This window comes from Quercus robur, chromosome 5 (genome assembly GCF_932294415.1).
Source record: "Quercus robur chromosome 5, dhQueRobu3.1, whole genome shotgun sequence".
NCBI classification, from domain to species: domain Eukaryota; kingdom Viridiplantae; phylum Streptophyta; class Magnoliopsida; order Fagales; family Fagaceae; genus Quercus; species Quercus robur.
Genome location: NC_065538.1, coordinates 48,314,157 through 48,341,200, shown reverse-complemented (window position 1 = coordinate 48,341,200; position 27,044 = coordinate 48,314,157). Strand labels below are relative to the sequence as shown.

General features: G+C 33.7%; 1 protein-coding gene across 1 annotated transcript; it reads left to right on the top strand.

Annotated features, from left to right (window-relative positions):
• Nucleotides 1-4,700: 4,700 nt before the first annotated feature.
• On the top strand, nucleotides 4,701-22,588 carry LOC126726173 (uncharacterized protein YNL011C). Its single transcript, XM_050431305.1, has 14 exons — nucleotides 4,701-4,971; nucleotides 5,056-5,172; nucleotides 5,256-5,388; nucleotides 6,364-6,460; nucleotides 6,965-7,008; nucleotides 13,534-13,690; nucleotides 15,039-15,110; nucleotides 15,859-15,942; nucleotides 19,133-19,234; nucleotides 19,559-19,606; nucleotides 19,887-20,012; nucleotides 21,326-21,418; nucleotides 21,959-22,166; nucleotides 22,299-22,588. Exons 1-13 carry the CDS (start codon nucleotides 4,755-4,757, stop codon nucleotides 22,079-22,081), a joined length of 1,413 nt encoding a protein of 470 aa, XP_050287262.1. The 5' UTR covers nucleotides 4,701-4,754; the 3' UTR covers nucleotides 22,082-22,166; nucleotides 22,299-22,588.
• Nucleotides 22,589-27,044: the final 4,456 nt, after the last annotated feature.

Below are 27,044 nucleotides of genomic sequence, written 5' to 3'. Positions count from 1 at the left end.
ATTGCACCACAAAGGATGCTAGTACCATTGGACTAACATGTTGAACCATATTTGCAAAATAAAATTTTCCTTTTACAGTAAAATGTTAAGAATATTAATGTGAGCGAACATTTAACAAAAAAAAAAAAAAAAAAAAAAAAAGATGAACAATTAGCATCGAACGCAAATTATGAAGGGGTCATAAAAGATAAAAAAACGATATCAATGAATTAGGATAACTCTTAGATTTCTCCAGTCTCCACCATCTGTAGATGGGATTATACTTATCATAATTTTTAACATTTTTTTATTTATTTTTAATTATTATTTTTATTTTTATTTTTATAACGGAGCCATTTGATGTTATTGCTTGCCTTTAAAAAAAAAAAAAAATCCACTTCACTTTTTATTATTATTATTATTATTATTTTATATAAGATTGAAATTTTACTCTAATCTAATTTAAGTATATATGTGTGTAAAGTTCCCTCTTGAAAATTTAAATCCCGACCCTTATCCTCTCCACCTCACAAGCACTTATACTTATAGATTGATCATCACATCAAAAGTGTGTGATGGTCACTTTACTTCTAAAAGGCCTGGGAATAGTTAACTGATCTTTGTGTGTGTTTTTATTACGTATATTTTTGGAGTAAAAGAGGCCGGCAATATTTAGGAATGTTAATAAGTTGAAGTGAGCCACATATCATGCACTAAGACGTAATCTCTTTGGTTTGTTTACTTGGCCATCAAGTTCAAACCATATGCTCTTTCTCTCCCCACCCCCCCCCCCCCCCCCAAAAAAAAAAAAAAAAATCAAACCAAACTCAAGTTTAGTACTTTAGTTAATGAATGAGGTATGTCACTTAATTTATGCATGAATAATTTGATTTTCAATTATAGATTAATCATTCAACAAACAAAAATCACATTCCATTAACAACTAAAATAAAATAGCTTAAAAAAAAGCTACTCAATCCATTATATCATCATCACAAAAATATGAATGTCTAAAAAAATCTAAACCTTAATTTGTAGAATATAGGTTCTAATTAGCACAACTGGTAAAATTTCTTATTGTCTAGCGGCAAAGCCAAAAAATATATCTAGTGGGGCTAAGTAATTATAACAAAAGTCATAAATAAATAAAAATTAAGTCAAAATAAATACTTAGTTCCATATATTAACTTTAACTCGACAATATTATGCCCTATGTAACTATGTTCTTTCGATGTACTAAAATCATTTGAATTTGATTATGAATTAATCAAGGATCGATCATGTACTCATAAAAGTAACATCTATTTGCTTAGGACCATATTTTTGAACTCTCGTAGGGAGTTCAACACCTAAAGTTTCATATTTTGGCACCAATGATTAAGTAAAAGCTTCTGAACTTTGAAAATTTTTTCTCTTAAAATATGCATATAATAGATGGTTTGTCCATAAATTACTCACACTTTAAAAGGTAATGTAAGGACTGAAATTGGATTGGACCTAATATAGAATTGGGTTTTAGTCCAAGAAGCCCAAACAATAAATTTTTAGAGCGTAGATGAAAGAACTAGATCTATTTCAGAAGAAAGACGATAAAATTTATTGATTTAAGGCTATTAAACACAAGTAGGATGAGAAAGTTTGTCCTCGGAGTGGCCTAAGGAGACGATATTATATTGTCTTGTTTATCAACAGAGTTACAAGAGTTCACAGTCTTATCCTAAAAATTGCGTGATTTTCTCCCTTTTTGTTAGTGCATTTTCCCATGTTATATACTACAATCTTGGTATCATCCCTACCATACACGTGTGGGTTAGATTCTGGGAACTCTTTCCTGTCCCATCCAACGTCTCCCAGAACCATCGACTAGTAGTTGTAAGGCTGCTTGACCATTGTTTAGGCATCACCTCCACATTAATGCGGCCAGAGAGTTGGTTGGGAGGTATTCAATGCTGAGGTAGTAGTTTTTTGAAGATATTTGTTACCCTTCTCCTTTCTTACCCCTCGTCCAATGTCCAACTCTTAGTTGTGAAGTAACTTCGAAATAAGTCCATGATGATATGACACTCTTATTGATCTCGGACCCTTTTTGCCGAGGTGGCTTTTCTCCTCGGACATTTGTAGGACTTATCTCATATTATCGCTACTTTTCTCTTTACTCCGTTCCTCTTATAATCTTATCTGGACATCCTTGGATTGACTAACGTTCTCGGATTGGGCCATAGGCCTAGTTAGTACAGCTTTAACAGTACCTCCTGATTATCTGGCCTTCACAGGTAAGTATTTGAATTTTATAAACTAGTTATATAACTAATTAAAAAAAAAAAAAAACGAAGTGGACAAACCCAAACAATTAAACAATTGTTTTACCAATAAGAAACAAAACTATTTTAAGTTTTATTTTTTATTTGTACTCTTTTCTTTGTTGATTTGCCAAACCCAAACAATTAAACAATTGTTTAACCAATAAGAAACAAAACTATTTTAAGTTTTATTTTTTATTTGTACTCTTTTCTTTGTTGATTTGCCTTCTTCTTCTTCTTCTTCTTCTTCTTCTTCTTTTTTTTTTTTTTTTTGAGAAATTGTTGATTTGGATTTGGGAGTTTTGTAAGTATTCAATGGGCCATGCCCTAATTAATGGGCCAAGACAATATATATATATATATATATATTTTTTTTTTTTTTTGGGTTTTTCTTTTTCTAAAATGTTTTGGGTTTTCTGTACTTTTTATTTTACTAATTTGAATATTTGAGAATCAATTATAAATGTTGAAGGACTAAACTCTACTCCATATATTTACTATTAAAAATAAATTATAAATTATAGTTTTTAAGATGTCAAATTCTAAAAATTTCAGGGGGCAAGTTGTAAGTTGTAATTGAATGTTTTTGGTTTTTGAAAAATCTAATGGGAATTGTAAAAAGTCATGGCCACCCAGCCCCTGCCTAGCTCCGCCTTATTATCATTGAATGAAATATTTGGGATACGATCTCCACCTACACCAAAAGGTAATTAGTATCTTGATTTGATAAACTTATCAACTTCCTAAACAATAATTAATATACTAAAGTTAATTAGTTTGTTGTGGACATAAACAAAAAAATTTAAAAAGAAAATAATTAATATATATATTTATAAAACAAAATATAAGATTTGATCTTTTGTGTACCTAAAAATAAACAAGTGTGACAAAAAGAGACAATGAATTAGAAAGATAAGGTAAATTTTACTATATAAGCTTTACAAATTGGTGTGTTATCAATTACAAACAAAAGAAGAAGAAGTAATTAAGACATTTATTAATTCATAAAAAACTTTGGACGGTATCTAAGTGAAGCCTAACTCATAAATATGATCATTTAATATAAAAAAGAAGAAGGGAAAATCACTTTTTTTTTCCACCCTAGATTATATTCTATTTTACACTAACCCCCCTTAAACTACAAGAATGCACAATTGTCTCCATAAACTAAATCATGTCTAATACTTTACCTCATTTCATTACTTTCTCTGTTAAGTCTAACAAAACGTAATATTAAAAGACCAATTGACCCTCTACAATCTATTTTGAAATGAGAGATCAATTGGGCTTTTAATATTAATTTATATCTAATATTAATGAACTATAAAATTTATATAAAAAAAAATCCAATCACATGTGCTCAATAAAAATTACCACACAACAAAGATCACCACACGTTCTATCTTATTAAAAAAAAGAAGACCATAGGTAGTATTAAGTTTAAGTAAGAATTTTAATATGTGACTAATTATGTCTACTTTTTCAACTAAATAAATTGACTAATTATTTATATTTTTATGATAAAAATTGTGTTTAATCTTAAATGTATTCATACATATGGATGTGTTATGTGCTATTTTTTTTTAATAATTTGACTAATTATTTATATTTTTATAATAAAAATTGTGTGTCATTTTAAATGCATCCATGTATTTGCATGAGTTATATGCTAGTTAAATTAAAAGGCAATTGAATAAACTTATATACATGGTAGATTAGGTTGGGTTAAATGGGTCGATCAAATTATCAACTTGAACTCAACCCGATCCAACCCAAGTCTAAAAATAAAATTTCCACCCTAACCGAACCTACCAATCCATAAAAACCAACTTGAAAGTCAAGATGTTGAGCTGGGTTGGTTTTGCTCGGTTGATAAGTTTGATGCACGCCTCTAATTATGACAAAAGAAGTAGCTAATTCAAATGCTATGTTGTATTGATTAAAAAAAAAAAAATTAGACATTTATTTGATGTCACATCCAATTATTAAATATAAGTATTCATCATATATATATATATATATATAAAGTAAAATTTGTAATAGTCAAAAACAATATGAAACCCTAAAATCAAGTGTTAGTGCTAGTACTATTGTGGATTCCAGCTAGCTCAATTGGTAAAATCTTTGATGGTTAAATAAGAGATCTGGTTTAATCTCCGTCTATACCAAAAACTGATTGGTATCTTAGTTTGATAATAAAGAGTTATAATCAAACCAAGACACAAAAAAATAAAATAAAATAAAATAAAATGCTAGTGCTGTTTTGAGTTTGTTTCTTAAAAAGAAAAAGAAAATGCTAGTGGTGATGTGGAATTTTGTTCCATTACATGTTTCATGTTTGTTTGTCCTGTTTTGAATTTTATTAATTTATTATAGGGAATTTGGAAAAAAAGTGTTGAGTGGTGGAGTGGATTAGGGGGGAAGCTTCGCCCAAAGAATTTTAGAGGGTGGGTGGGGAAGGAAAGACGCGGGAATATGGCGGACTGTTGGTTGGGTCCCTCTACCTCTCCCTCTTTCCATTTGTGTAGTAGTAGTACTACTACTACTACGGCTAAGACCTCCCCTCTCTCTCTCTCCCATTTTCCTTTCGGATCTCTTTCTCCAATGGCTACTCTTCGTTCTTCCTCACTCAACCATTGCCGTTGCTCCTCTAACTCAAACCCTAACCAGCCTTCTTTGCTCGTCTTTTCTGGTTTTACCTTCTCTCAATCTCTCTCTCTCTCTCTCTATGTTTTTATTTACAACAACAACAACAACAATTTTGGATTTTGTACAGGTGGGACTGCGTTTAACGGTTTGGTGGAAGAGCTTAAGAATTTCACGACACGTGTCGCCCATGTTCTTCCTGTTTCCGATGATGGAGGAAGCACCGCTGAGATTGTTCGTGTCCTCGGTAAATTCTTTTTAAAAAAAAAAAAATTATTTTAATGAATGAATTTTTGGTTTTTGCTCAACAATTCTATGTTATGGTATTAGGTGGTCCGGCTGTTGGAGACATAAGGTCGAGGTGTTTGAGGTTGTCGGATCAAAGCAGTGCTGAGGCTCTTGCTGTCCGAAGATTGCTTGGTCATCGTTTACCACTTGATGCCCCGTTGGCCAAATCAGAATGGTTATGTTTTTATTTTTATATTATATTTTCTTATAAGTAATGAAATTTGATTGAAGAAAAAGATTACTTCATGTACGCGACCGATGAACACAAATAATCTTAAACAATTACAAAGAATTAGACAGAAAATTGAAGTGAGTCATGGGTGATGGAACTCTATAATAGAATCGTGAGTTCTGCAATCATTCTGCTGATTAAGAATTTTTGTGTGAATAAGCTTCTGCTAGTCCAAATTTTCAACATACATTTTCAAGATAATCTTTGAAGAACAATTAAAACTTCTTTCTAAACTCTAAAGATTTGTAAAAGCTCCCTATTCTTTTAGGGAGGAGGGGGTGTTGATGTGGCTAGCTCTTTTTTTAATTTGGGTAATTAGGCATTATGTACACCAGGAAAATGATTCCCTTTCATTTGTTTTGAAATGGAGAGGGTGGAGATTTACTTTTTCATAAATCTAATAGTGTACATGTTGCTATGTTGTTCAAAACCTCATTTCAGCAAATAAAGAATGCTAACTGATTATGAATAACGTGGCACCATATCCATCTTTAAATTCGTGAATGTACTATTTTTATTTTATTTTTAATGGACACTCTCAGTTTCAAAAGCTAATGGTGAGGATCCTGATCCTGCAAAAAGGGTCATATGAACATATAAATTTACAAGTATATGTACTTCATATGTTCTCATAGTTGGAAATGCCTTTCAGTTCTTAATAATTGTATATTATTTATGAAAAAAGGTTATTTTGATTGTGTACAAGTCGTATTGCTACTATTTCTTCTTCAGGTAGCATTAACCTATACCCTACTTTTGACTTTTGCTGTCTAGTTATTTAGTAACCAAAAAAAAAAAAAAAAAAAACTTGTGCTGTCTTGTTAATATTTATGTATTCTGAGTTTATCTCATTTACTTGCTAGGTGTTACTGTGATGGGGGTATTGAGTAATGGTATGCTGAGTTGAGAATTTGACAGGTACGATATTGTGGAAGGACAACATCTTCTGTGGAATGGTGTATCAAAGCCCTACAGGGAAACAATTCGAGCTTTCCTGGCTTATTTTCAGAACCAGGTGAATATCTGGCTTCAGTGCTTGATTGTCTGTAAATAAACTTAAGTGTTCTTGTCGAAGAGACATATGCCAGCTTTTTTCTTTCCTTTTCTGGCCCTAAATGTTTTTCATAGACTTTTACTTTAGCTTCCAATTAATTTAATTTTTTTATTGTACTCTTCAACAGTATATTCTTTCCATATTGTTTATTATATCACGTTATGCGGTATAGCTAAATTTTTTAGATAATATGTGTGGCAATCAAAGATTGAATACTTAATATGATAAACTCTGTGAAGGATGTATTGAAATTATTCTTATCTTCACATAAATATTTTTTATTATTTGCTTTCTTAATATTGCTTGGACAATTTCATTTTTTTTTAATCCCCTCATCACTGCTTCTATGATTTCATATGTCAATTTTATTCCTTCCTAATTTTGATTGATCTTTTGAAGTTTGAACTGCTTGATCTTGATGCTTGGCATGAAAATTTATATAACTTTTATGAATTTTGAATACAGATTCTCCGGCGGTCTGATGAATCATTTTGTTTTAGCAATGGCAGGTACTTTGGTCATTTGAGTTAGATCTTACTGTTGTTTCTTATTTTTTGTGTCATAGTAATGCCTTCTAAAATTTTGATGACTATTGTTTTGAGTTGTGATGGTGAAAATTTTGATGGTCCACAAGTATGGTGCTCTATTTCAGGGATTTGAATATCATATTTGAGTGAACCTTGTAATTGTAGGCTTCCTAATAACCATTACAAGTAGTTTATGCTTATCTATTAAAGCTTTTTGTTTCATGTAGTGTCTCTCAATTGCTGTATAATCTTGGAGTTTATGATTTCCTTTTTGGAGGTTTTGGATTGATAAATTACCACTAATTCCAAAAGCTTAAGCTATTAGGAAAGAATGAATTAATAATTTAAATATTATTCTAACACTTCCCCCCACGCATGGGGCTAGATTCCCCCATAACAATGGTAAATGGGAAGGTAGAGTGGAGACAAGGTTCGAACTCATGATCACTTGCTTTGATACCATGATAGATTACCACTAGTTCCAAAAGCTTAAGCTGTTGGGAAATGGTGAATTAAATCATATAACTATTGTTAAACACGGATTAAGAGATTTTGGTCTTGAAGTACTTGCTAAAAGCAAGTTTCTAAGTTCTGGACATAAGCAATGACTGGTGAAATCTTGGTGTGGAATAAATTTACAAGAGTTTTAAACCTCTTCCTTAAGGATTAGGCTTATAGAAATTAACAGTGTAGGAGAAGGCCAATTTGCAACGTCAATGTACTCCAACACAGAAACTCAGATGTTAATCTCTATATTAGTCCAACTTGTAGGGGATGTAACCTGTGAACACATTTGCATTTGGTTCACTATTACAAGAAGATTCCAGAAATGGCATTGATCAATCTTTAAAGGTTGTCCCTAAATAACTTTAGCTTTTAAGCAATCTTTTCAAATTAATTTGGCTTCAACTCATTTTCTTACCGTATTCACACATTTTATACATTAGAATTATGAGGTTAAAACTTTTCAACCATTAGATATGAAGAAACAAAAGAAACTAGTAACTAGAGAAGAGAGGAATAAAATAATTGTATTATTACTTACTTATTCCACTGTGTACAACTCTGATTAAATAGAGAAACCTTAAAACTTATAATAGGAATACAATAACAGAAATAGGAAATCAAATAATCTCTCATTACTCAGTTTCCTTCTCTGAATATTTCCTTCACTTTCACGCCCAAGGTTATACCATATATAGCTTTCCACACATACCATACATAGAATTTGTCAACACTCCCTCTCAAGCTGAGGCGTAGATATCTCTCATGCCTAGCTTGTCCAGAATTCTATGGAAGTGATTAGTTGCTGCCCCCTTTGTCAAGATGTTTGTGAGTTGATCTCCAGTTCTTACATATGGAGTACAAATGATGCCTTTACGCAGTTTCTCCTTGATAAAGTTTTATCAATTTCAATATGTTTCGTTTGATCGCGTTGAATTGGATTATGAGCAATATTAATTGCTGCTTTATTGTCACAAAACAGATTGATGGGATCCTTACTGTCATATCCAAGCTCCCTCAATAATATCTTCATCCATAATATCTCACATATCCCATGAGCCATTGCTCTAAACTCAACCTCTACATTGGATCTTGCAACCACTGATTGTTTCTTACTCTGCCAAGTAACCAAGTTACCTCCAACAAATAGACAATATCTAGAGGTGGAGCGTCGGTCTATGATTGAACCTGCCCAATCAGCGTCTGTATATGCTTCTATCTTCAAGTGATCATGTCGAGCATATGTTACTCCTTTACCTGGTGAGGATTTCAAGTAACGGAGAATTCTATGAATAGCTTTCATACGTGTTTCTCGTGGCGAATGCATAAACTGACTTACCACACTTACTGCATGAGCGATATCTAATCTAGTGTGTGATAAGTAGATTAGTCTGCCAACTAGTTGCTGGTATCTCCCTTTTTCTACTAGGGGGCTGTTGTGGTCTTCTCCCAACTTGACATTTTGCTCTATTGGATTATCAATAGCTTTGCACCCTAACATTCCTGTTTCTTTGAGAAGATCGAGTATGTATTTCTGTTGAGAAAGAAATATTCCCTGCATTGATCTTGCCCCCTCAATGCCTAGAAAGTACTTTAGATTTCCCAAGTACTTTATTTGAAATTCTTGTGCCAAGGATTGCTTTAGTCTCTGTATCTCTTGCTCATCATTTCCAGTTAGCACCATATCATCCACATAGACAATAAGAGCTGTTACTTTTCCTTGTAGTGAATGCTTAATGAATAATGTATGATCAGCCTGACTTTGATTGTAGCCAAATTTTTGCACAGCTCAGGAAAACCTTTCAAACCATGCTTTAGGAGATTATTTCAGTCCATACAAGACTTTCTTTAGTTTGCACAATTTCCCATTAGAAGCTGGTAGCTTAAGGCCAGGGGGAGTTCCATGTATACTTCTTCTTCAAGATCTCCATGGAGGAAAGCATTCTTTACATCTAATTGGTGTAGAGGCCAATCTTGATTTGCTGCCAATGAGATAAGAACTCGTATAGAGTTCATCTTTGCTACTGGTGCGAATGTCTCCTTATTATCAATCCCATAGGTTTGTGTGAAACCTTTTGCAACCAATCTAGCTTTGTATCTTTCCAGTGACCCATCTGCTTTATGCTTAATTGTAAACATCCACTTGCATCCAACTGCCCTTTTTCCATTCGGCAAGTCAACAAAATCCCATGTATCATTTTTCTTAAGAGCTCTCATCTCTTCTTGCATTGCTTCTTTCCATTTTGGGTCTACTAATGCTTCCTGGAAGGTTTGAGGGATAGACACAGAAGATAACTTGGATAGGAAAGAGTCAAATATTGGTGAGATATGTTGATATGAAAGAAAATTTGATATGGGATGATGAGTGGATGATCTAACTCCTTTGCGTTGTGCAATAGGAAGATCAATATCATTTATGGTGGGTATAGAGAGAACAGGAGTAGAATTACCCGAGTCGGGTTCAGATGATTGCTCGGGAGCTTTAGGAGTAGTCTTACTTTTCTGGCGCCTTGAATAGATCCTTAGTTTTTTAACAGGTGTCTCATCTAGCTTATCATCAGTGGATGACAGCTCATTATTAGCCTCTTGCACTTCAACATCAATGAAATCAGTTTTTGAGTCAACATTAGTGGAGGTACTAAGAACAGGTAAGGACACAGAAAACTCCTCATCACCATTATACTCCCCCTGAGGAGGAGTTTGAGGTGAGGAGAAGTAAAATTGTATCTCAAAGAAGGTTACATCCATTGGCACAAAGTGTTTTCGAGAAGGAGGGTGATAACATTTATATCCCTTTTGAGTGGGAGAGTAACCTATAAAGACACATTTGAGGGCACGAGGGTCTAATTTACTTCTAAATTGACCATGAAGATGGACAAAATAGATACAGCCGAAGACATGAGGAGGGATGATAAAAGTAGAGGATGGTACAGATGAAAAAAGTACCTCAAGTGGTCTCTTGAAGTCAAGGACGCGAGATGGCATTCTATTGATGAGATAAGTTGCAGTGAGCAAGGCATCTCCCCAGTAGGACTTTGGAACACTGGCAGTAAGGAGAAGAGCCCGTGTGACTTCTAGGAGATGTCGATTTTTTCTTTCAGCAACCCCATTTTGTAGAGGGGTATAAGCACAAGTGGTTTGATGAATAATACCATGTGTATGAAAATATTTTTGAAGAGTACTAGACATATATTCCCCCCCCCCACCCCATTGTCCGGACAAATTGTTTTTATTGAGGTGTTGAATTGCGTTTGAACCATTTTGTGAAACAGTTGAAAGACAGTAAACACATCACTTTTGTCTTTTAACAAATATATCCATGTAGTTCGTGAAAAATCATCAATAAAGGAAATAAACCAACGACACCCATTTAGAGAAACAACCCTAGAGGGCCCCCAAACATTAGTATGAATAAGTGAAAAAGGTGCAGAACTTCTATTACTACTAAGAGGAAAAGACACTCGATGGTGTTTAGCTAGTTCATATGTCTCACATTGAAATATGGAGACATTATTATGCTGACATAAAGAAGGAAACACTTTTTGTAACAATGTAAAAGAGGGATGTCCTAGTCTCTGATGCCATCACCAAATCTGAGCTGCTGAGTCATCTGATTGCACTGTATGATAAGCCTTTTGAGCCATCCTTGTGCTTTGGGCTGTTTGTCGAGATAGTAGAGACCATCCTTAAGGCTACCATTGCCAATCATCCGCCTCGTGGTTAGGTTTGAAAACAACAGTAGGATGAGTAAAAAATGGCTCAACAATTTAACTCAAGGGTTATACGAGCAATAGATAATAAATTTGTAGCTAGGTTAGGAACATGAAGCACAGAAGATAAAGCCATGGATGGAGTCACAACAATTGAACCTTTACCACAGATAGGTGATAAAGAACCATTGGCTACTCTAATTTTGTCCTTGCTGGAACAAAGGTTATAGGAGGAAAGAGAAGAGGATTTACTAGTCATATGATTTGTAGTTCCAGGGTCAATTACCCAAGGATCATCATTCTCTGTTGACGATGCATTAAGGGCTGTAGCTAAATTACCTGAATGGGCAAAGGATGAGGATGCATTAGTAGGTGTTTCCAATCGAGCCATAAACTGACATAGCTGTGCCAACTCCTCGGTGTTTAGTGCCCTCTCATGAGTAGGAGCTGAAGTAGGTGCTGGAGGTATGTCCTCTGTGGAAGTAGTGTGGTTTGCATGTGGATGAGAGAATCCACCAGAACGGTGCCCTCGTCCTCTTGTAGGACGGCCATGGAGCCTCCAACATGTCTCTCGAGTATGGCGTGGCCTATTACAATGATCACAAAATAATTTGTCCTTGTCATCTAGAGCATTCTCATTCCAATGACCTTTGTCCCAATTCTTAGAATCTCCTTTGGCAGCACGTTGAAAAGTAGTGGCCAATGCAGATTGTTCTTGAGTAGATGAATATAACATAACACTCCGATGACTTTCTTCATTCTGAACATATGAGAACACCTATTTGAGTGAGGGAAGAGGATCCTTTCCCAAGATTTGGACTCGAACTTGATCATATTCAGCTCGTAGTCCTCCCAAGAATTCATAAATACGTTCATCTTCAACAAGTTTCTGAAAGTCTATCGCATCCTGTGCACATTTAGCTTTGAAAGTTTGATAGTGATCTAATTCTTGCCACAAAGCACGAAGGTTATGTTAGTAAGTTGCAACAGACCAATCACTTTGAGAAGTCGCTCGAATACGACGCTTCAAATCATAAACTTGTGCTTTATTTCCCATTTTGGAGTAGGCTTGAGCTGCTGCATGCCAAATCTCCTTTGCAGTACGAAGAAATAAATATCCCTGACTGATCTCTGGTTTCATAGAATGCACCAACCAAGACATGATTGTAGAGTTCTCTGCCTCCCATTTGTCATATGTGGGATCAATCTCTAAGGGCTCTGTAATTTTCCCATTCAAATAGCCCATTTTCCCTTTACTCCGAATAAACATTAATGCAGATTGGGACCATGTTAGGTAGTTTAGCCCGTCCAACTTTTGAGTTGTAATCTGGAGAGTTGGATTGTCACTCAGGGAGGTCACCTGACTCTCTACCCCTCTAGTGTGAGTTTTGGAGGTCTTACTAACTTCTGACTTTTCCGAATCAGCCATCCAAATAAAATAGCTCCATAACTGGGCTTAATACGATAAAAAACTGAGTAGCACGAATCAAATCATAGAGCAATATTCAAATAAAGAGACATGTACAGAGCTTGTACAGTACGATTTTTTTTCTTCCTTTTTTATTTTAAGAATAATTACATGTGGTAAAGCTGGGCAGGAAACAGAAAACAAACCAGATGGATGACATCACTGTTTTTCATGGACAGTACCCTGCTGGAATCAGATGCCTCTGGCTGCCAGAAAACAACCCCTTCGCCAGAAAAGACCAAGAGGACTAGTGCCCAACAACTCGAGAAATACTTCCCTTAGGACCAGAGAAGCTCTGATACCATGAAGAAACAAAAGAAACTAGTATCTAGAGAAGAGAGGAATAAAATAATTGCATTATTACTTACTTATTCCACTGTACAACTCTGATTAAATAGAGAAACCCTAAAACTTATAATAGGAATACAATAACAGAAATAGGAAATCAAATAATCTCTAATTACTCAGTTTCCTTCTCTGAATATTTCCTTCACCTTCACGCCCAAGATTATACCATATATAGCTTTCCACACATACCATACATAGAATTTGTCAACAAGATAAACACCCCATCTTTTTTTTCCCATGGGCCATCATGAATATAAGACAAATTACTTTGTTTGGGTATTGAATTGTCATTTGTTGTTGTGATTGTGAACATTCAAGCCCTTAAACACAATTCATTTATTTATTTATTTTGCTCAATCACTAGTGGTTAATCCAATTTTACTAGTAAATAATTATTACATCTTAGTTAATTCTTATTCTTATTAATTTCTTTTCTGATATTACCATTTACTTAACTGACACTCACAATTTTTGCAGCATTGGGAATTTCTTCTTTGCAGGAGCACGTATATTTTTTCAGTCTTTAGATGCTGCAATATTTTTGTTCTCACGTGTTTCACATATTCCTTCTGAAAGTCTGGTCCTCCCAGTGATTTCGACCAATGACAGGCTTACATTAGGATGTGAATTATGGGTATGATGATGACTTGATCTATATTTTGATATGTACATGTATGCTTGTGGGCATATATTTTTTTCATTTTGTATTTTAGTTTACCATTTATTTTGGAGGCTAAGTTTATGCCTATCATGAAAAGTTTAGTTGAGAGTTCATTAATTGTACTAATAGTGGTGATGCCCAATATTGATCATTGGTAAGCAGGGTATGGCATCTTGCTGGATCCTATCTATGTGGTAATTTCATCCCAACAGGAACATTGTAATTAAGATTTCAATTCCTCCATTTGCCCTGGCATTGTCAAAGTTTTAGCTTTTGATCCACCACCTTCATCTGACCATTGGTCTGACTTCCAACCTTTTTTGGTCAAGCCCAAACTTCCAGCCATCCTGCTCAAAGTCTAAAATGACATTGTGTATTTTTCTATTACCTTGGTCTGCCAAAGTTGTCATAATAAACTGTTTTTCCCTGAGATCCAAAAGAGTAAAAATTGACATCAGCTGAGATGGTTTGATTTATTGTCCATTAAGCTCTATCTTAGTTTTTCGTAGAAGGCATGCATAGCATATGACAACTCTAATGTCAGTTCATCTATGGAAAACAATATTTGTGGGCAAGATGAGTTTTAGCACAACTTATAAGTGATGCACGAGCATGGCAATAGACATACACATGCCAAGTTATTTTCCATTGTCCAAGAAAATTCTCTCTTGTTGAGGAGCGATTTTACATTCTGAGTTCCCAATTTACTCCAAAAGTTTCTAGGGGTTTTGTCCTCTGTCTAGGATGGTAAATATCTGATGCTTAGTTTGTGATGCACATGTAGTTTATATATGGCATGTTAATCTGTTATGCTTTCTATTAGTTCTATTTTGCACGTGGTCCACTAATGATTTATCTAAAGAGGACCCAAATAGCAAATAATCAATTTGGATGAAGATGTATTAAGTTGGGTAGCTAATAATTGATAAAAGTTTCTTAATTTTAGGATTAGACTCTTTGGAATTATTGGAATTGATAAATCAAGCTCCTATTAAGGGATATGAATTGTCATAATCTTGTGAATGTATCTGAATCCATGGTTCATTTATATTGTGTTTTCTCTTGCTGCTGCATTTTATATTTGAGTTTCATTGTTTTGCTGAAATTTTATATGCTTATCTTTTGGGAGATGTTTATTTTGGCTATCAATGTGTTATTGAAACGATTCAATCCTTTTCTGTGATGTTGTATTAACTCATTTTTAACTTAACTAATTATGCAACCATAGTCTGCAGAAATGATGCTAGTTTTAGATATTCAATAGGGGAGTTTTGTGTTATGATTTTTTCTGATGGTTCTCTTCTGTGCAACTTAACCTTAGGATGGGACTATAATAAGAGGTCAGAATGAAATTTCTCATCCAACTTGTGGTTCCATGGAGCCTATTAATAAGGTATGCTGCTACTGTTTCATGATAAGAAGCCTAATTATGCTAATTATTGTCAAATAATGTCAATAGCATCATCCATCTGGAGAGTTTTCAAGATGAGTATTATTGAAAGCATTTGGTGAGTAATTGAAAACTTATGTTGGTGGGAATTGTTGCAATGGTGGTCACTAGAGTGGTGGACTGGTGATGGTGGATTGGTAGCAATATTTGTGCGGTCATGGCAACAATAGTGTGGTTGAGGTCACAATGGCATCCTGAAGATGACGAGGTTTTTTTTGTTCATTTGAATTTGGAAGTGACAAGCCTTGTCATTTATCATTTATTTTTAATCCCTTAATTTGGACTAAATTATTATTCTGGACTGTTAATAGTGAATGCCAAATTTCCAGTAAAGGTCAAAGTAAACAATAGAATGGGGATGGGTACTTGATTTCAATTGTGTTTTTCAAATCCTTTTTCCTTCAAAGTGTCCTCAGATATAGTCCTTAGGGTGTTGTTATTGGTTCTCCTCTCTTGTATACTAATTCTATGGTGTCCCCCTGGTGTCTTTGTAAAGTGTTTCATTTATGAAGGAAATAAAAGGGTGTTGGTATAGAGGAAGAGTTCCTATGAATATGATGTTGACTTGTTAAATGAGTTTTGGCACTATGCTGGTACTTTTTTGATACATTTATAGTAGACAAAGTTTCTCATTTTCTGGTAATTATTTACACAGTTTCTTCTATATTCAAATGCCTGATATTTATGATAGGAAAGATCTTCAGTTCCAGCGCTTCCTTCAAGAATAAAGCGGGTTTTCTACATGTCAAGTGAGGGCAGTAATTTGCTGCATGAGGTGAATTTTGCATTATATGTTTTTATATAGTATTAGGGATATTGTCATGATAACTCAATTGTATATCTCATTATTCAGTCATGTATAAAGCCAATGGTCTTTGTATCAAACAATATATCTTTTCACCCATAAACCAAGGGGTGGAGGGTGAGGTCATGGCCTCAATCCTGAATTGGTGCATGAGTTTTATTTGCATGCCAAAAAAATGTTTATTCATTCGTGTCATACTGCAAATATTTTTATTTCATTTTAAAAGGATAAAAAAAGGAATGAAAAGCCTTGTAGTTCAACTAGTACCTCTTGGTGTTTCCAATGGAGACATACAGGATTCAAATCCCCGCAACACCACTATAACTATTGTATTATAAAAAAAACTTATCCTTTATGCACATGTTGCGGCACTGTGGGTTTTCTGATAAGTGGAGAAAATGGTTTTGGTATTGCATTTCTACTGCTAAATTTTCCATACTAATTAATGGGAGTCCTTCGCGTTTTTTTGAAAGCTCTAGGGGGATTAGGCAAGGGGATCCTCTATATCTGTTGCTTTTAGATATTGTTATGGAGGATTTGAGTCGTATGTTGGATATGGTTGCACCTGCTGGACAATTTACGGGCTTCTCTGTAAGTTCTACTACTAGTGCTTCAATGATGGTGTCTCATCTCCTTTTTGTGGATGACACTTATTTTTTGTGATGCTGTCCTAATTAGTTAGTTACTTTAAGGGAGATTTTGAATAGATTTGAGGAGGTTTCAGGGTTAAAAATTGATTTGGGGAAATCAAAGTTGGTTCCACTTGGAGAGGTACATAATTTGGATGTGCTAGTGGGGTTGTTGGGTTGTAGGCACTCTTCTCTTCCTTTGAAATATTTGGGACTTCCTTTGGGCGCCAAATTCAAGGAGGTATCATTATGGAATCCTATTTTAGAGAAGATGGAACGAAGACTAGCAGGTTGGAAGAGGCTTTATTTATCTAAGGGCGGTAGGGTCACTCTTATTAAAAGTACCCTATCCTCCTTACCTACTTATTTCCTTTCCATTCTTCCTATACCTGGGAAGGTTGCTAATCGTATGGGGAAACTACAAAGAAATTTTATTTGGAGTGGTATTAATGGTGATTCTAAATTTCACTTGATGAAATGGGCTAAGGTTTGCAAGCCAATGCAGGTTGGGGGGCTAGGTATCAGACGATTGAGAAGTTTTAACACTACTTTGTTGGGCAAGTGGTTGTGGAGGTATGGTTTAGAGACAGATGCGCTATGGAGGAGGGTCATAGAGGCAAAATATGGGAATGTTTGAGGTGGGTGGTGCATGAAAAAGGTGACTAGTCCGTATGGTGTTAGTCTATGGAGGTTTATTAGAAGTGGCTGGTTGAACTTCTCTAAACGGTTAAGGTATGATGTGGGTGATGGTACTAGAGTGAAGTTTTGGAAGCACGTGTGGTGTGGGGATTGTTCCCTCAAAGAGGCTTTTCTAGAACTTCACATTCTTAGTAGGGCAAGGGATTCTTTAGTGGCGGAGGTTATGGGCTGCTTTGGTGGGCAGCTACATTGGAATTTTCAATTTCGTCGATCTCCGCAAGATTGGGAGGAAGAATCTTTTGATCGGTTCATGGAAATTGTTTATTCTTTGGAAGTGCGGGGGGTTGGCCTTGATGAGGTTTGTTGGAAGCTAGCTAAGAGTGGAGGGTTTGAGGTTAGTAGTTTTTATCTTTCTTTCTACCCTCCTTCCCTCTCTTTCCCTTGGAGGTCGGTGTGGCAATCAAAGGTTCCTCCAAGGGTGGTTTTCTTTTCATGGTCAGCTTCTTTCGGTAAGATTCTTACAATTGATAAGCTTCGTAAATGGCGTATTGTTGTCCTTGATTGGTGTTACATGTATAACAGGTGTGGAGAGTCGGTGGATCATCTTTTGCTTCATTGTCCTTTAGCTTCTGAGTTGTGGTCGTTGGTGTTTTGTTTTTTGGGCTGAATTGGGTTATGCCACTTAAGGTTATTGAGGTGTTTGAATCTTGGCAAGGTAAATTTGGGTGGCATCACAATATAGATCTTTGGAGATTTGTGCTGCATTGTTTGATGTGGTGTATTTGGAGGGAAAGAAATGCTCGCTGTTTTGAGGGATGTGAATGGTCCTTGCTAGAGATTAAGTCACTTTTCTTACACACTCTCCTTGTTTGGAGTGTGGCCTTGTCGCATTTTTCTTGTTTTCCTCTTCCTCTGTTACTTGATCATTGTAATTTTGGTTCTTGATTTTTGCCCCCATAGTATATCTCCAATGTACTCGGGTTGGCTATTTTTTTCTTAATAAAATTTTTCATTATCTATCAAAAAAAAAAAAAATCCTGCCCCTGCCCCATCTTGACTCCTGTGTGTGGGTCTGGATCAGTTTTACTTATCATCAGAAAAAAGAAAAAAAGTTTTTTGGCATTGGTGCCATAATATAATTCTATTCCTTTTGCTAATTGAGTGAAACATGTCTGTCATAGGGATGTTGGGTTAGTCATGTTTTACATTTTTGATTCTTCAACAGCATGTTATGGTGTCAGGAAGTCCAATTTGTGCTTCCTGAGATATGCGAGTCCTATGGAACTAATACTTCTGTTTTCATCAATATTTGATTGTTTATATATATATATATATATATATATATATATATTTTTTTTTTTTTCATATATCTCTAGTTATATAGAGATAAATTATATATAAATTTTAGCTTTAGTATGTTATATTAATTTCTTTCTACTACAAGTTTCCAGTAATTTTCTCTTTAATATTAGAATGTTGTCTGACAAGCATTAATCTAGGCCAAGATATAAGCCTATGAGTTCTAGCTTAAAATGAACCTTCTTCCCATGAAAACAAGGTGGAGAGTACAGTCATGATTCAAGATCTACTGACGGTGTGCATAATTTACCAATGTGAAAAAAGTCTAGGCTAAAATAAAAACCTTTCTTTAAACTGATTTAGCATTAGCCATCAGTAAAAATGGGAGCTTTTCAAATTTGTTATATTTTCTTGAGGACTTGAGTTATTAAAAAAATTGACTCCTTGGCTTATGGGAAAATACAAGATGTGCCTTTCTGTAGTTCTAACACATCAGCCTATGTTGATTCTGTATGGAAAGTATATATTTAAGATATGTGTACTAATTCTTGATATCCAGAACCCATGATCATTTCTCTTTTGATATTGACTAGGTCTTCCCCACAGCAAATCCAGCTGTCCTGGACCAGTTGAGTAAAGTGGACTGCATTGTTTATGCTATGGGATCCCTTGGTACTTCCATTTGTCCATCATTGGTAAAATTCTTGACCGTTAGCTAGCAAACTGCTTGAGTGAAATGGAAATTATCAGAGTCAAGTTCTAATTTACTGACTTGATGTTAAGAATTATATGCATACCGGTTTAAAACTAAGAGAAGCTCACTCACTGGAATTTAGCTTTCTAGTCCATCTTGTAAGAAGCACTCTACAATTTGTGATATTTGTTAACTAGCAACAATTATTATTATTATTTTTTCTTTTCAGCAAAAAAAAAAAAAAAAAAAAAAAAAAAGTGAGAGAGAAAGAAAGAAAAGGGAAACTTGTCTTTTATATTTCTCATTGATCATTTACCGCTTCTAGGTATTACTAGGCATTGGGGAGATCATTTCTTCAAGGTCCTGCCGCAAGGTACCTTTCCATCACACTATCAAGTGCAAGTAGTTATTGATACATGCGATTATTGAGTAAATGTTTTAAATGGTTTCTTGAATCCATTTGGCTAGGTCTTTTGAATTTACTATGTCTTGCTTTGTACATCTGTATATGTACGATTGTTTTTTATTTTATTTTTTATAAGTCCATCTGAATATATATGCTTATTTTTACAGATTTTTGACACTGACATCTACTTTATTTATTTTGCATGTTTTAATATATGTTTTGTACTTAATGGTTTATCCAATATTAGGTGCTTCTGCTGAATAGTACACATGACCGAGAAACGAGTGGCTTCTCTGCTTCTTGCTTTGTAACTGCCATTACAGATGCTCTAAATCGAACATATGGGGATCCTCAGAATTGTCTAAAAAACCATGTGAGTAGATACTTTTATGTGAAATAGTTTTTCTGACTGCCAAGTGACTAGGTGATCCTCATTCAAATGGATGCCATAAATAGTGATTTTGGGCATGCAATTTATAATGTTTCCTTGATTAGGGTCGAACTGTTTATAAGTTAACTTAAAACTGTGTCCTCCTTTAGGATGAAGCTGACTGATAAGTTATTGTTGTCATTGGAAATGCTGTGCTAATATTAAATTTTCTTTGGTTCCTTACCCTTTTTGATTTCCTCAAACACAGAACACAAACAGCTAGTTAACAGGGGTGATCTTCATTTATCTTATCTTGTTTTTCTCTCTGATTGGGGTGGTGATGCAGAACAAGGGTAGGAAAATAAGGATGAAGGAAAGAACAAAAGATAAACAGAACAAACTCTAGACCTCACCTCTTAGAATCTGCCTGAACCCTAGGCATTACCACCTAAGGGCATTTGGCATCACCACCAAACAAAGAGAACAGAAGAGGAGACATATTCTTTACCTATCAAAAAAAAAAAAGGAGACGTATTCTCATCATAATAATTCTTATTGCAAATCATACTGCCTTTTCACGATTATAGGGAGTACTAGTTAAATAAGATTTAGGGATGACACCAATTTGGAAAACATCTAATTAAATCCCTTAAAACCCTCAACATTAACACCAAATTCAAAAAAAAATTATCTGCAAATTAAAAAATAAATTCTTGGATGATTTTGGCACTCCCTGCATCAGGTGGTCTCTGTACTCTAAACTCTCTCTCCCCAAGCCTTACGTCTACCCAGTCCTTTACACCTGAACAAAGTCTGGGAGCATCATTTTTATCCTTTCCTCTTTAGGCATCATCACACTTGCTTTCTCCATAATCTTCTCTTTCCCTCTACACTACATGTGTAGAGGTGACTCTTTAGGTTTTCGTGGGGTCTGAAAAACTGAGGTGCACTCATTAACCATTCTTTTCTCCGTTTTACAACCTTCATACCCTTGACATAAATTGATGACCATTCATGTTCCCCCAAATTGGTGGATCCATAGGTCTTTGTGGCAAATGGCTGAATGGTTTCTTCCTCACCATCTCTCCCTCCCCACCTTTTCTATTCCCTTCATATTTTTGAAATGGGAGAATTGTGATGTTTTCATAGCAAAAGTATTCTCATTCTTTGCAGCATGAATGGGGTTTTCAAAATTTATCTTTCGTGATAAGGCCTGTACTATGTAGTATGAAAAAATCTTGCTTGTCACCTAGAAAGAATTGAAGATGACAAATGAAGAAAATATGTAATTTATTCAAGTTTATATGTTTGTGCAGCCAAGTCAGTATATCAATACACTTTTGGTGCCCAAATACGGTGAAATTCCTGTAGATGATCAATGCTTGGCTGCCCAAGGAATCTTTGATGTGGTATGTGTGCGTGTTACTGCTTTTTTTGAGTGGTATACCATACAAAAAGCTCTAGAAAAATGTGCTTATATGAAACTACCATTTATGATGTTCCACATTTCATTTCCAAATTGAGCAGTATTCATTTGAAAATAAAATTAAGGCAATATGCTTTTTAGGGTAAGATATTAAAGTTTTATTCAGATATTACTATGATGAGGGCATACTTCTGAAAGCTTTTAAACTACCCCGGGGTAGCTAAAGTTTCCCAATGGGGGCTGATTTGGCACCTCCAATCAAAGTGCTAGTTTTGAATATTGCTGTTGTTACAAGAAAGGTTGATGAGGCTAGACTTTTGACAGCTTGAACCTTGGCAGCAGCCAGGAAGGATTCTCTATTATGTCATTATTTTCTAGTGCCCTGTATTCAGAAAAACTCCAAGTATCCTAAGCCAAAATTGATCTATTATTTTGATTCTTGAATAAATGTACTTGACTTGATGATGACAATATGCATTATCTGTGGACATTGGTTGTAACAAATTATTTATTTATTTTGCAGATAAATGTTGATTCTATACATGATCCAAAAGTTGGTGTAATATTTGACCCAAAGTCACTAATACAATCTCTTGCTGATGTGGTAGCCACCCACATGAGCGCAAATGTTAAAGAGCTTAATTGACCATGCAAATGATTCTCAGGAGCAAGAGTAATAGGTTATGATTTGATTATTGAAGCCTTCTAATTGTTGGATCATTCTTCCTGAGGTACAAGTTACAAAAATACAATTTTTTTTGCTAGTGCATCTCTTTATCATATACTCTTTTATTCTCACAAATGTGTTGCTGTAACCATTCATATGATATAAAGTCGAAGGTTTTTTTTTTTGGTGGTTGCAGGTGAATTTGCCTCGCTTCTTGTGTTGGCTGTTATATGAACTTCAATTCAAACATGTTCATGGGATATTATGTAACATTATGGATACCTCAATTTAATTTATAGGTGGCAACTTTAAACTCATCAAAATATCTTTGACGGTTGATACCTCGCAGGCAGATTTTCTAGATGCTGTAACATTTTTCAGTATATATGTGTGTTCCTGTAGTTTGATTTCCTGTATGTATGAATATTCCACTTGCTAACTTTTTATTTATCTTTTCAATATGTCAAAACAAATTAATTCCTTATAGCACATTCTCATTCTGGCTAGCTGTTGAAAGCTGTTAAACCTCTGGCCTGCGTGCTTCTATGTAGGTTTTGCTGAATCCTTCACAGCTCATAGGGAATTCACTATCTCATACGATTTCTTTTGTCGTGTCATTTCGTTTATAATAAATGGTCCGGATTATACAATGTCTTCAATTCATTAACAAAATCCTTAAAATTTTGGTTTTTAAAAACAACTCAAGAAAATCAAAGGTCACCAACATTAAGCTTAAGCGGAATTTCAAAGATAATTGTAGAGGAACTTATAGCAACTCCCTTATCAATTATAATATATACTTATAGACATTAAGAACGTATATTTATAGTTTTTAAAAACCATTATTTTAGGAATTTTGTTCTTGGATTAATGACATAACATTATTTGGACCATTTATTCTAAAAGAGCAATCACTGATTTTTTTTTTTTTTTTTAATAATTTTTTTGAGGAACAGAGCAATCAATGATTTAATAAACTCTACACGGAAGAGTTCCCTAAAAATTCTAAAAGATATTGATCATTATTGTTATATGATGTAATTCCTTTCGGTTCCTGCAAAGTCACTATCACAATCACAAGCTTTTTTTTTTTTTTTTTATTAGAATCACAACCACAAGCTTGTACAATTGTACACCAAAAGAGTTAATGCAATGGCTTAAACATGGATCTAGATTTTCTGGAGTTTTTAGAGTATTTTACTACATTTGAGTTTTTTTAATTTCAACCATTCATTTTATATATAATAAATGGTATAGATGATGCCACATCATTAATTTATTAAAAATATCCTTAAAGCATGAGTGACACATCACCTATAAGGAAAAACAAATTGACATATCATATTTTAAATTATAATTTAATTTTATTATTATTTAAAAAAAAAAAAAAACAGACCTAGAAACCAGGTCTAGACCTTTCAATCTTTGTTCATTATCAACCATAGTTGTCAGTATCGTATTGTGTGTAAAAAGTTCCGTATCGTATTGGCATATCATAAGTGTTCATGAATTGTATGATACATAAACAAATTTGTATTGTATGAATCATATCGTATCATATTGTAAAATCGTATGTATCGTACGATACATAGACAAATACTTTAAAATGAGACTTTTTGTTAAAATTTGTACTTTTATTTGAATCTAACAAGTTGTTAGACTTGTTTTTAACATAAAATTATTAGTTTACTTAATTTAGTCAACTAAAATAACATATTCATAAGTTTTTTTTCTTCTCTCTCTTACAATTGGATTACACAGTATACACTTACCCTTCACTTTAATATTTACAAATTTATTTTATATATTATGAATAAAATATTAATTGACAACATAAATTTTTATTTTTATTATTATTCTTATAAGTCTAAGAAACTAGAATGCCAAAAAATTTTTTTATAAAAATTTTATAAAATAAAAAGAACAAGAAGAGATAGTAAATGTTAATGACGAATGATGATGAAGAAAATTTTAATGAAGAAATAAGTTTGCAAAATTATAAACATGATGATAGAATTGACTTAGATGAGGTTGATTAGGTAGTATGATGAAAATAAATTATTATTTTTGGGTTATTTGCAATATATTATCACTTTTGAATTTAAGTAATTTGGATGTGTATGTTAGAAACACATGCTAGTTTGATTTATTTAGTTAGCTTTTTAAATATTATTACATAAGTGATGAAAAAATTAGTCATTAGTTGAATATATTCAAAATTTATAATGAATATACCCTTTATATATGTATATTTATGATTTTTTATAAATTTTATTAAGTGTACGATATACGTTACAGAAAAATAAAAAATTGATTCATGATACGATTTACATTTTGACAACTATGTTATCAACTAGCTTTCATATTTCTAATGACGGAAGCTAGGTTGCACGGACACGCCATTTTTGGCGTTGTGTCCGCGTTTGACACGTGTCGGACACGGGAACGGGGACGACGCGCCAGATTCCGGTGTCCGGCGGTGTCCCTTTTTTTTTTTTTCACTTCTTTGACATGGCGCCGACACAACGCCAATGTGGCTCCGACATGGCGCCGACGCAGTTCCGACGCCTCCGACACGCCAACAGTGGAAAAAAAAAATCACAGATTTTGACCCGTGAACTTACCAATACCATTGATTTTGTGATAACCCAAAAATAATATAGCAAGTTTAGAGTCTCTTAGACTGAAAGTTGAAACCACATCTCAAGTTCTTCTCAACCCACCCTCCCTTTGTTGCTGCCGTTGCCCTCTGTCCCTCGCCGGAGTTAGATTGGGCCGATCAGCGAGCTCCGACGTCGACGCCGTGCCCTCTGTCCTCTGTCCCTTCGGATCTCTCTCTCTCTCGGCACAGACCGATCTCTTCTCTATTCTCTCTCTGTTTTTTTTTTTTTTTTTTTTTTTTTTCCTTTTCGATATTAACTTGAATGTACTGTTACTTATTATAACACGTTTTGTTTTTGTTTTGTGTGTTTTTTTTTTAACTGCTGCTGTGGCCTGTGTGCCCTCTGTCCCTTTTTTTTTTTTTTAATATATATATATATATATATATTTAATATTAGTTATAACTTATAAATTTTTTTTTGTGTGTCCTGCTATAGTTTTATTTATTTATTAAAGTTAAATATTGTAGGTGATTTTATAAAATGAATATTGAAAGTGCTTGAAGATTTTGTGTATTATTGTAGTACTTTGGGTGTTAGTTTACTTATTTGTAGTTCTTACATAATTTAAATTCTAAACATAAATGTATTTTGTCTAAAAATATTAAAAAATATGCCTAAATATAAAATTTAATTAATTATTTAAGCGCCGTGTCGTGTCCTTATTTTTCAAAAATTGCCTTATCTCCGTGTCGTGTCCGTGCAACTTAGGACAGAAGCTCTAGAAACTCTCTCAAAGTCTAATTTTTCTCTCTAAGGTTTTCAAAGCTAAATTGTAGCAACGTAGTTTGGTTCCCCACAACGTCCTTGGTTGCTTTGTGGTTGATAATGTTTTAGTTGTCTACTTTAAACTTCATCTTTTCAATGACCCAGTACTTTTACCATTGTACCCAAAGCAGTTTTGTTTTGCAATCTTCATTTGGGTTTGCAAATTTTGCTTTGCAATCTCTATTCGTTCTAATGCCGTAATAGAAAACCTAGATGTAATCGTTGCCTTATACGAGATTGTGAAATACCATGGTGACCGCGGTGAGAATACACTATACAGGAGAGAGACAACGATAAAGATTTGGGGTTTTTATATATATATATATATATATATATATATATATATTTGGAAATCTAAAATTAATTAATGATTTAAAATCTGATGCATGAATTTGTTTTTCATAATAGCTAATGTGTCACTCATATTTTAAGGATTAAAAAAAAATTGAATTAATGATATTTCATAATTTAAGCCATTTATTATAAAATAAAAGGTTAAGATTAAAATAACTCTATATGGTATATATAGTGGTAGAGTACCTTAAAAACTTTAGAAGATTCAGATCCAGTTAGTTTTAGTTAGCACACTGATTTGCATGTAAAACCACCCCTTAACAAACATTATATATATATATATATATATATATATATATATATATATATATATATATATATATATATATATATAGTCTCATAGTATAACTTGTTGGCACTTTCTAGTCTTAGTACTTTCAATGGAGAAATTCTGTATTCAAATCCTCTCATCTCCAACTATCAAATTATTATTATTATTGTTATTATTATTATTATTATACACACTTATACTCAAATTGCTGTAAGACTAAAAAACTTTGCATAACTATATAAAGTTATAAACTTTTTTATTTTATTTTAAGGATTGTAAAGTTATATAAGTTGAAGGGTAAACTACTATTTTGGTTTTAAATTTTTTTAAAAGTATATTTTTGTTCCTAGACCTTAAATTTTATAAAGAAATTTTTTTTAATAGTTTAGAGACAAAAATAGAGATGAATGAAGATTTGTTTTAAAGTTCAAAGACAAAAAGTGAAATATTTTCAATAATTTAAGGATAAAAGATGAACTTCTTAATAGCAGTTTAGGAATTTTTTTTTAATCATGGATGAAAAATAAAATTTTGATAAAATTTAAAGATCAAAATAGTATTTTACCCTAAACTATTTTTTTTTTCTTTAAAAAGAAAAAAACTAATATACCGTTGGCAAACGAACATACACGAAAATAGGGATCGAGAGGCAGCAATCGTTTTCAAAGACAAAGAAAGCAAATGGTATGGATCTGACAACAGCCAATATCCACGCTTGTGTATTGTATGGCATGCAGCAAGCTGCAACGTAGCCTTAGCCCTTAAGACCTGGGAGCATTTTTGACCATGTCGCTGTTATATAGGGTTTAGTGTTAGTAAATATTTGTTGAGTAATTTTCGTGTACATTTGGATCTATTACCACATCAATTGTGCCGTGTACTTATAAAT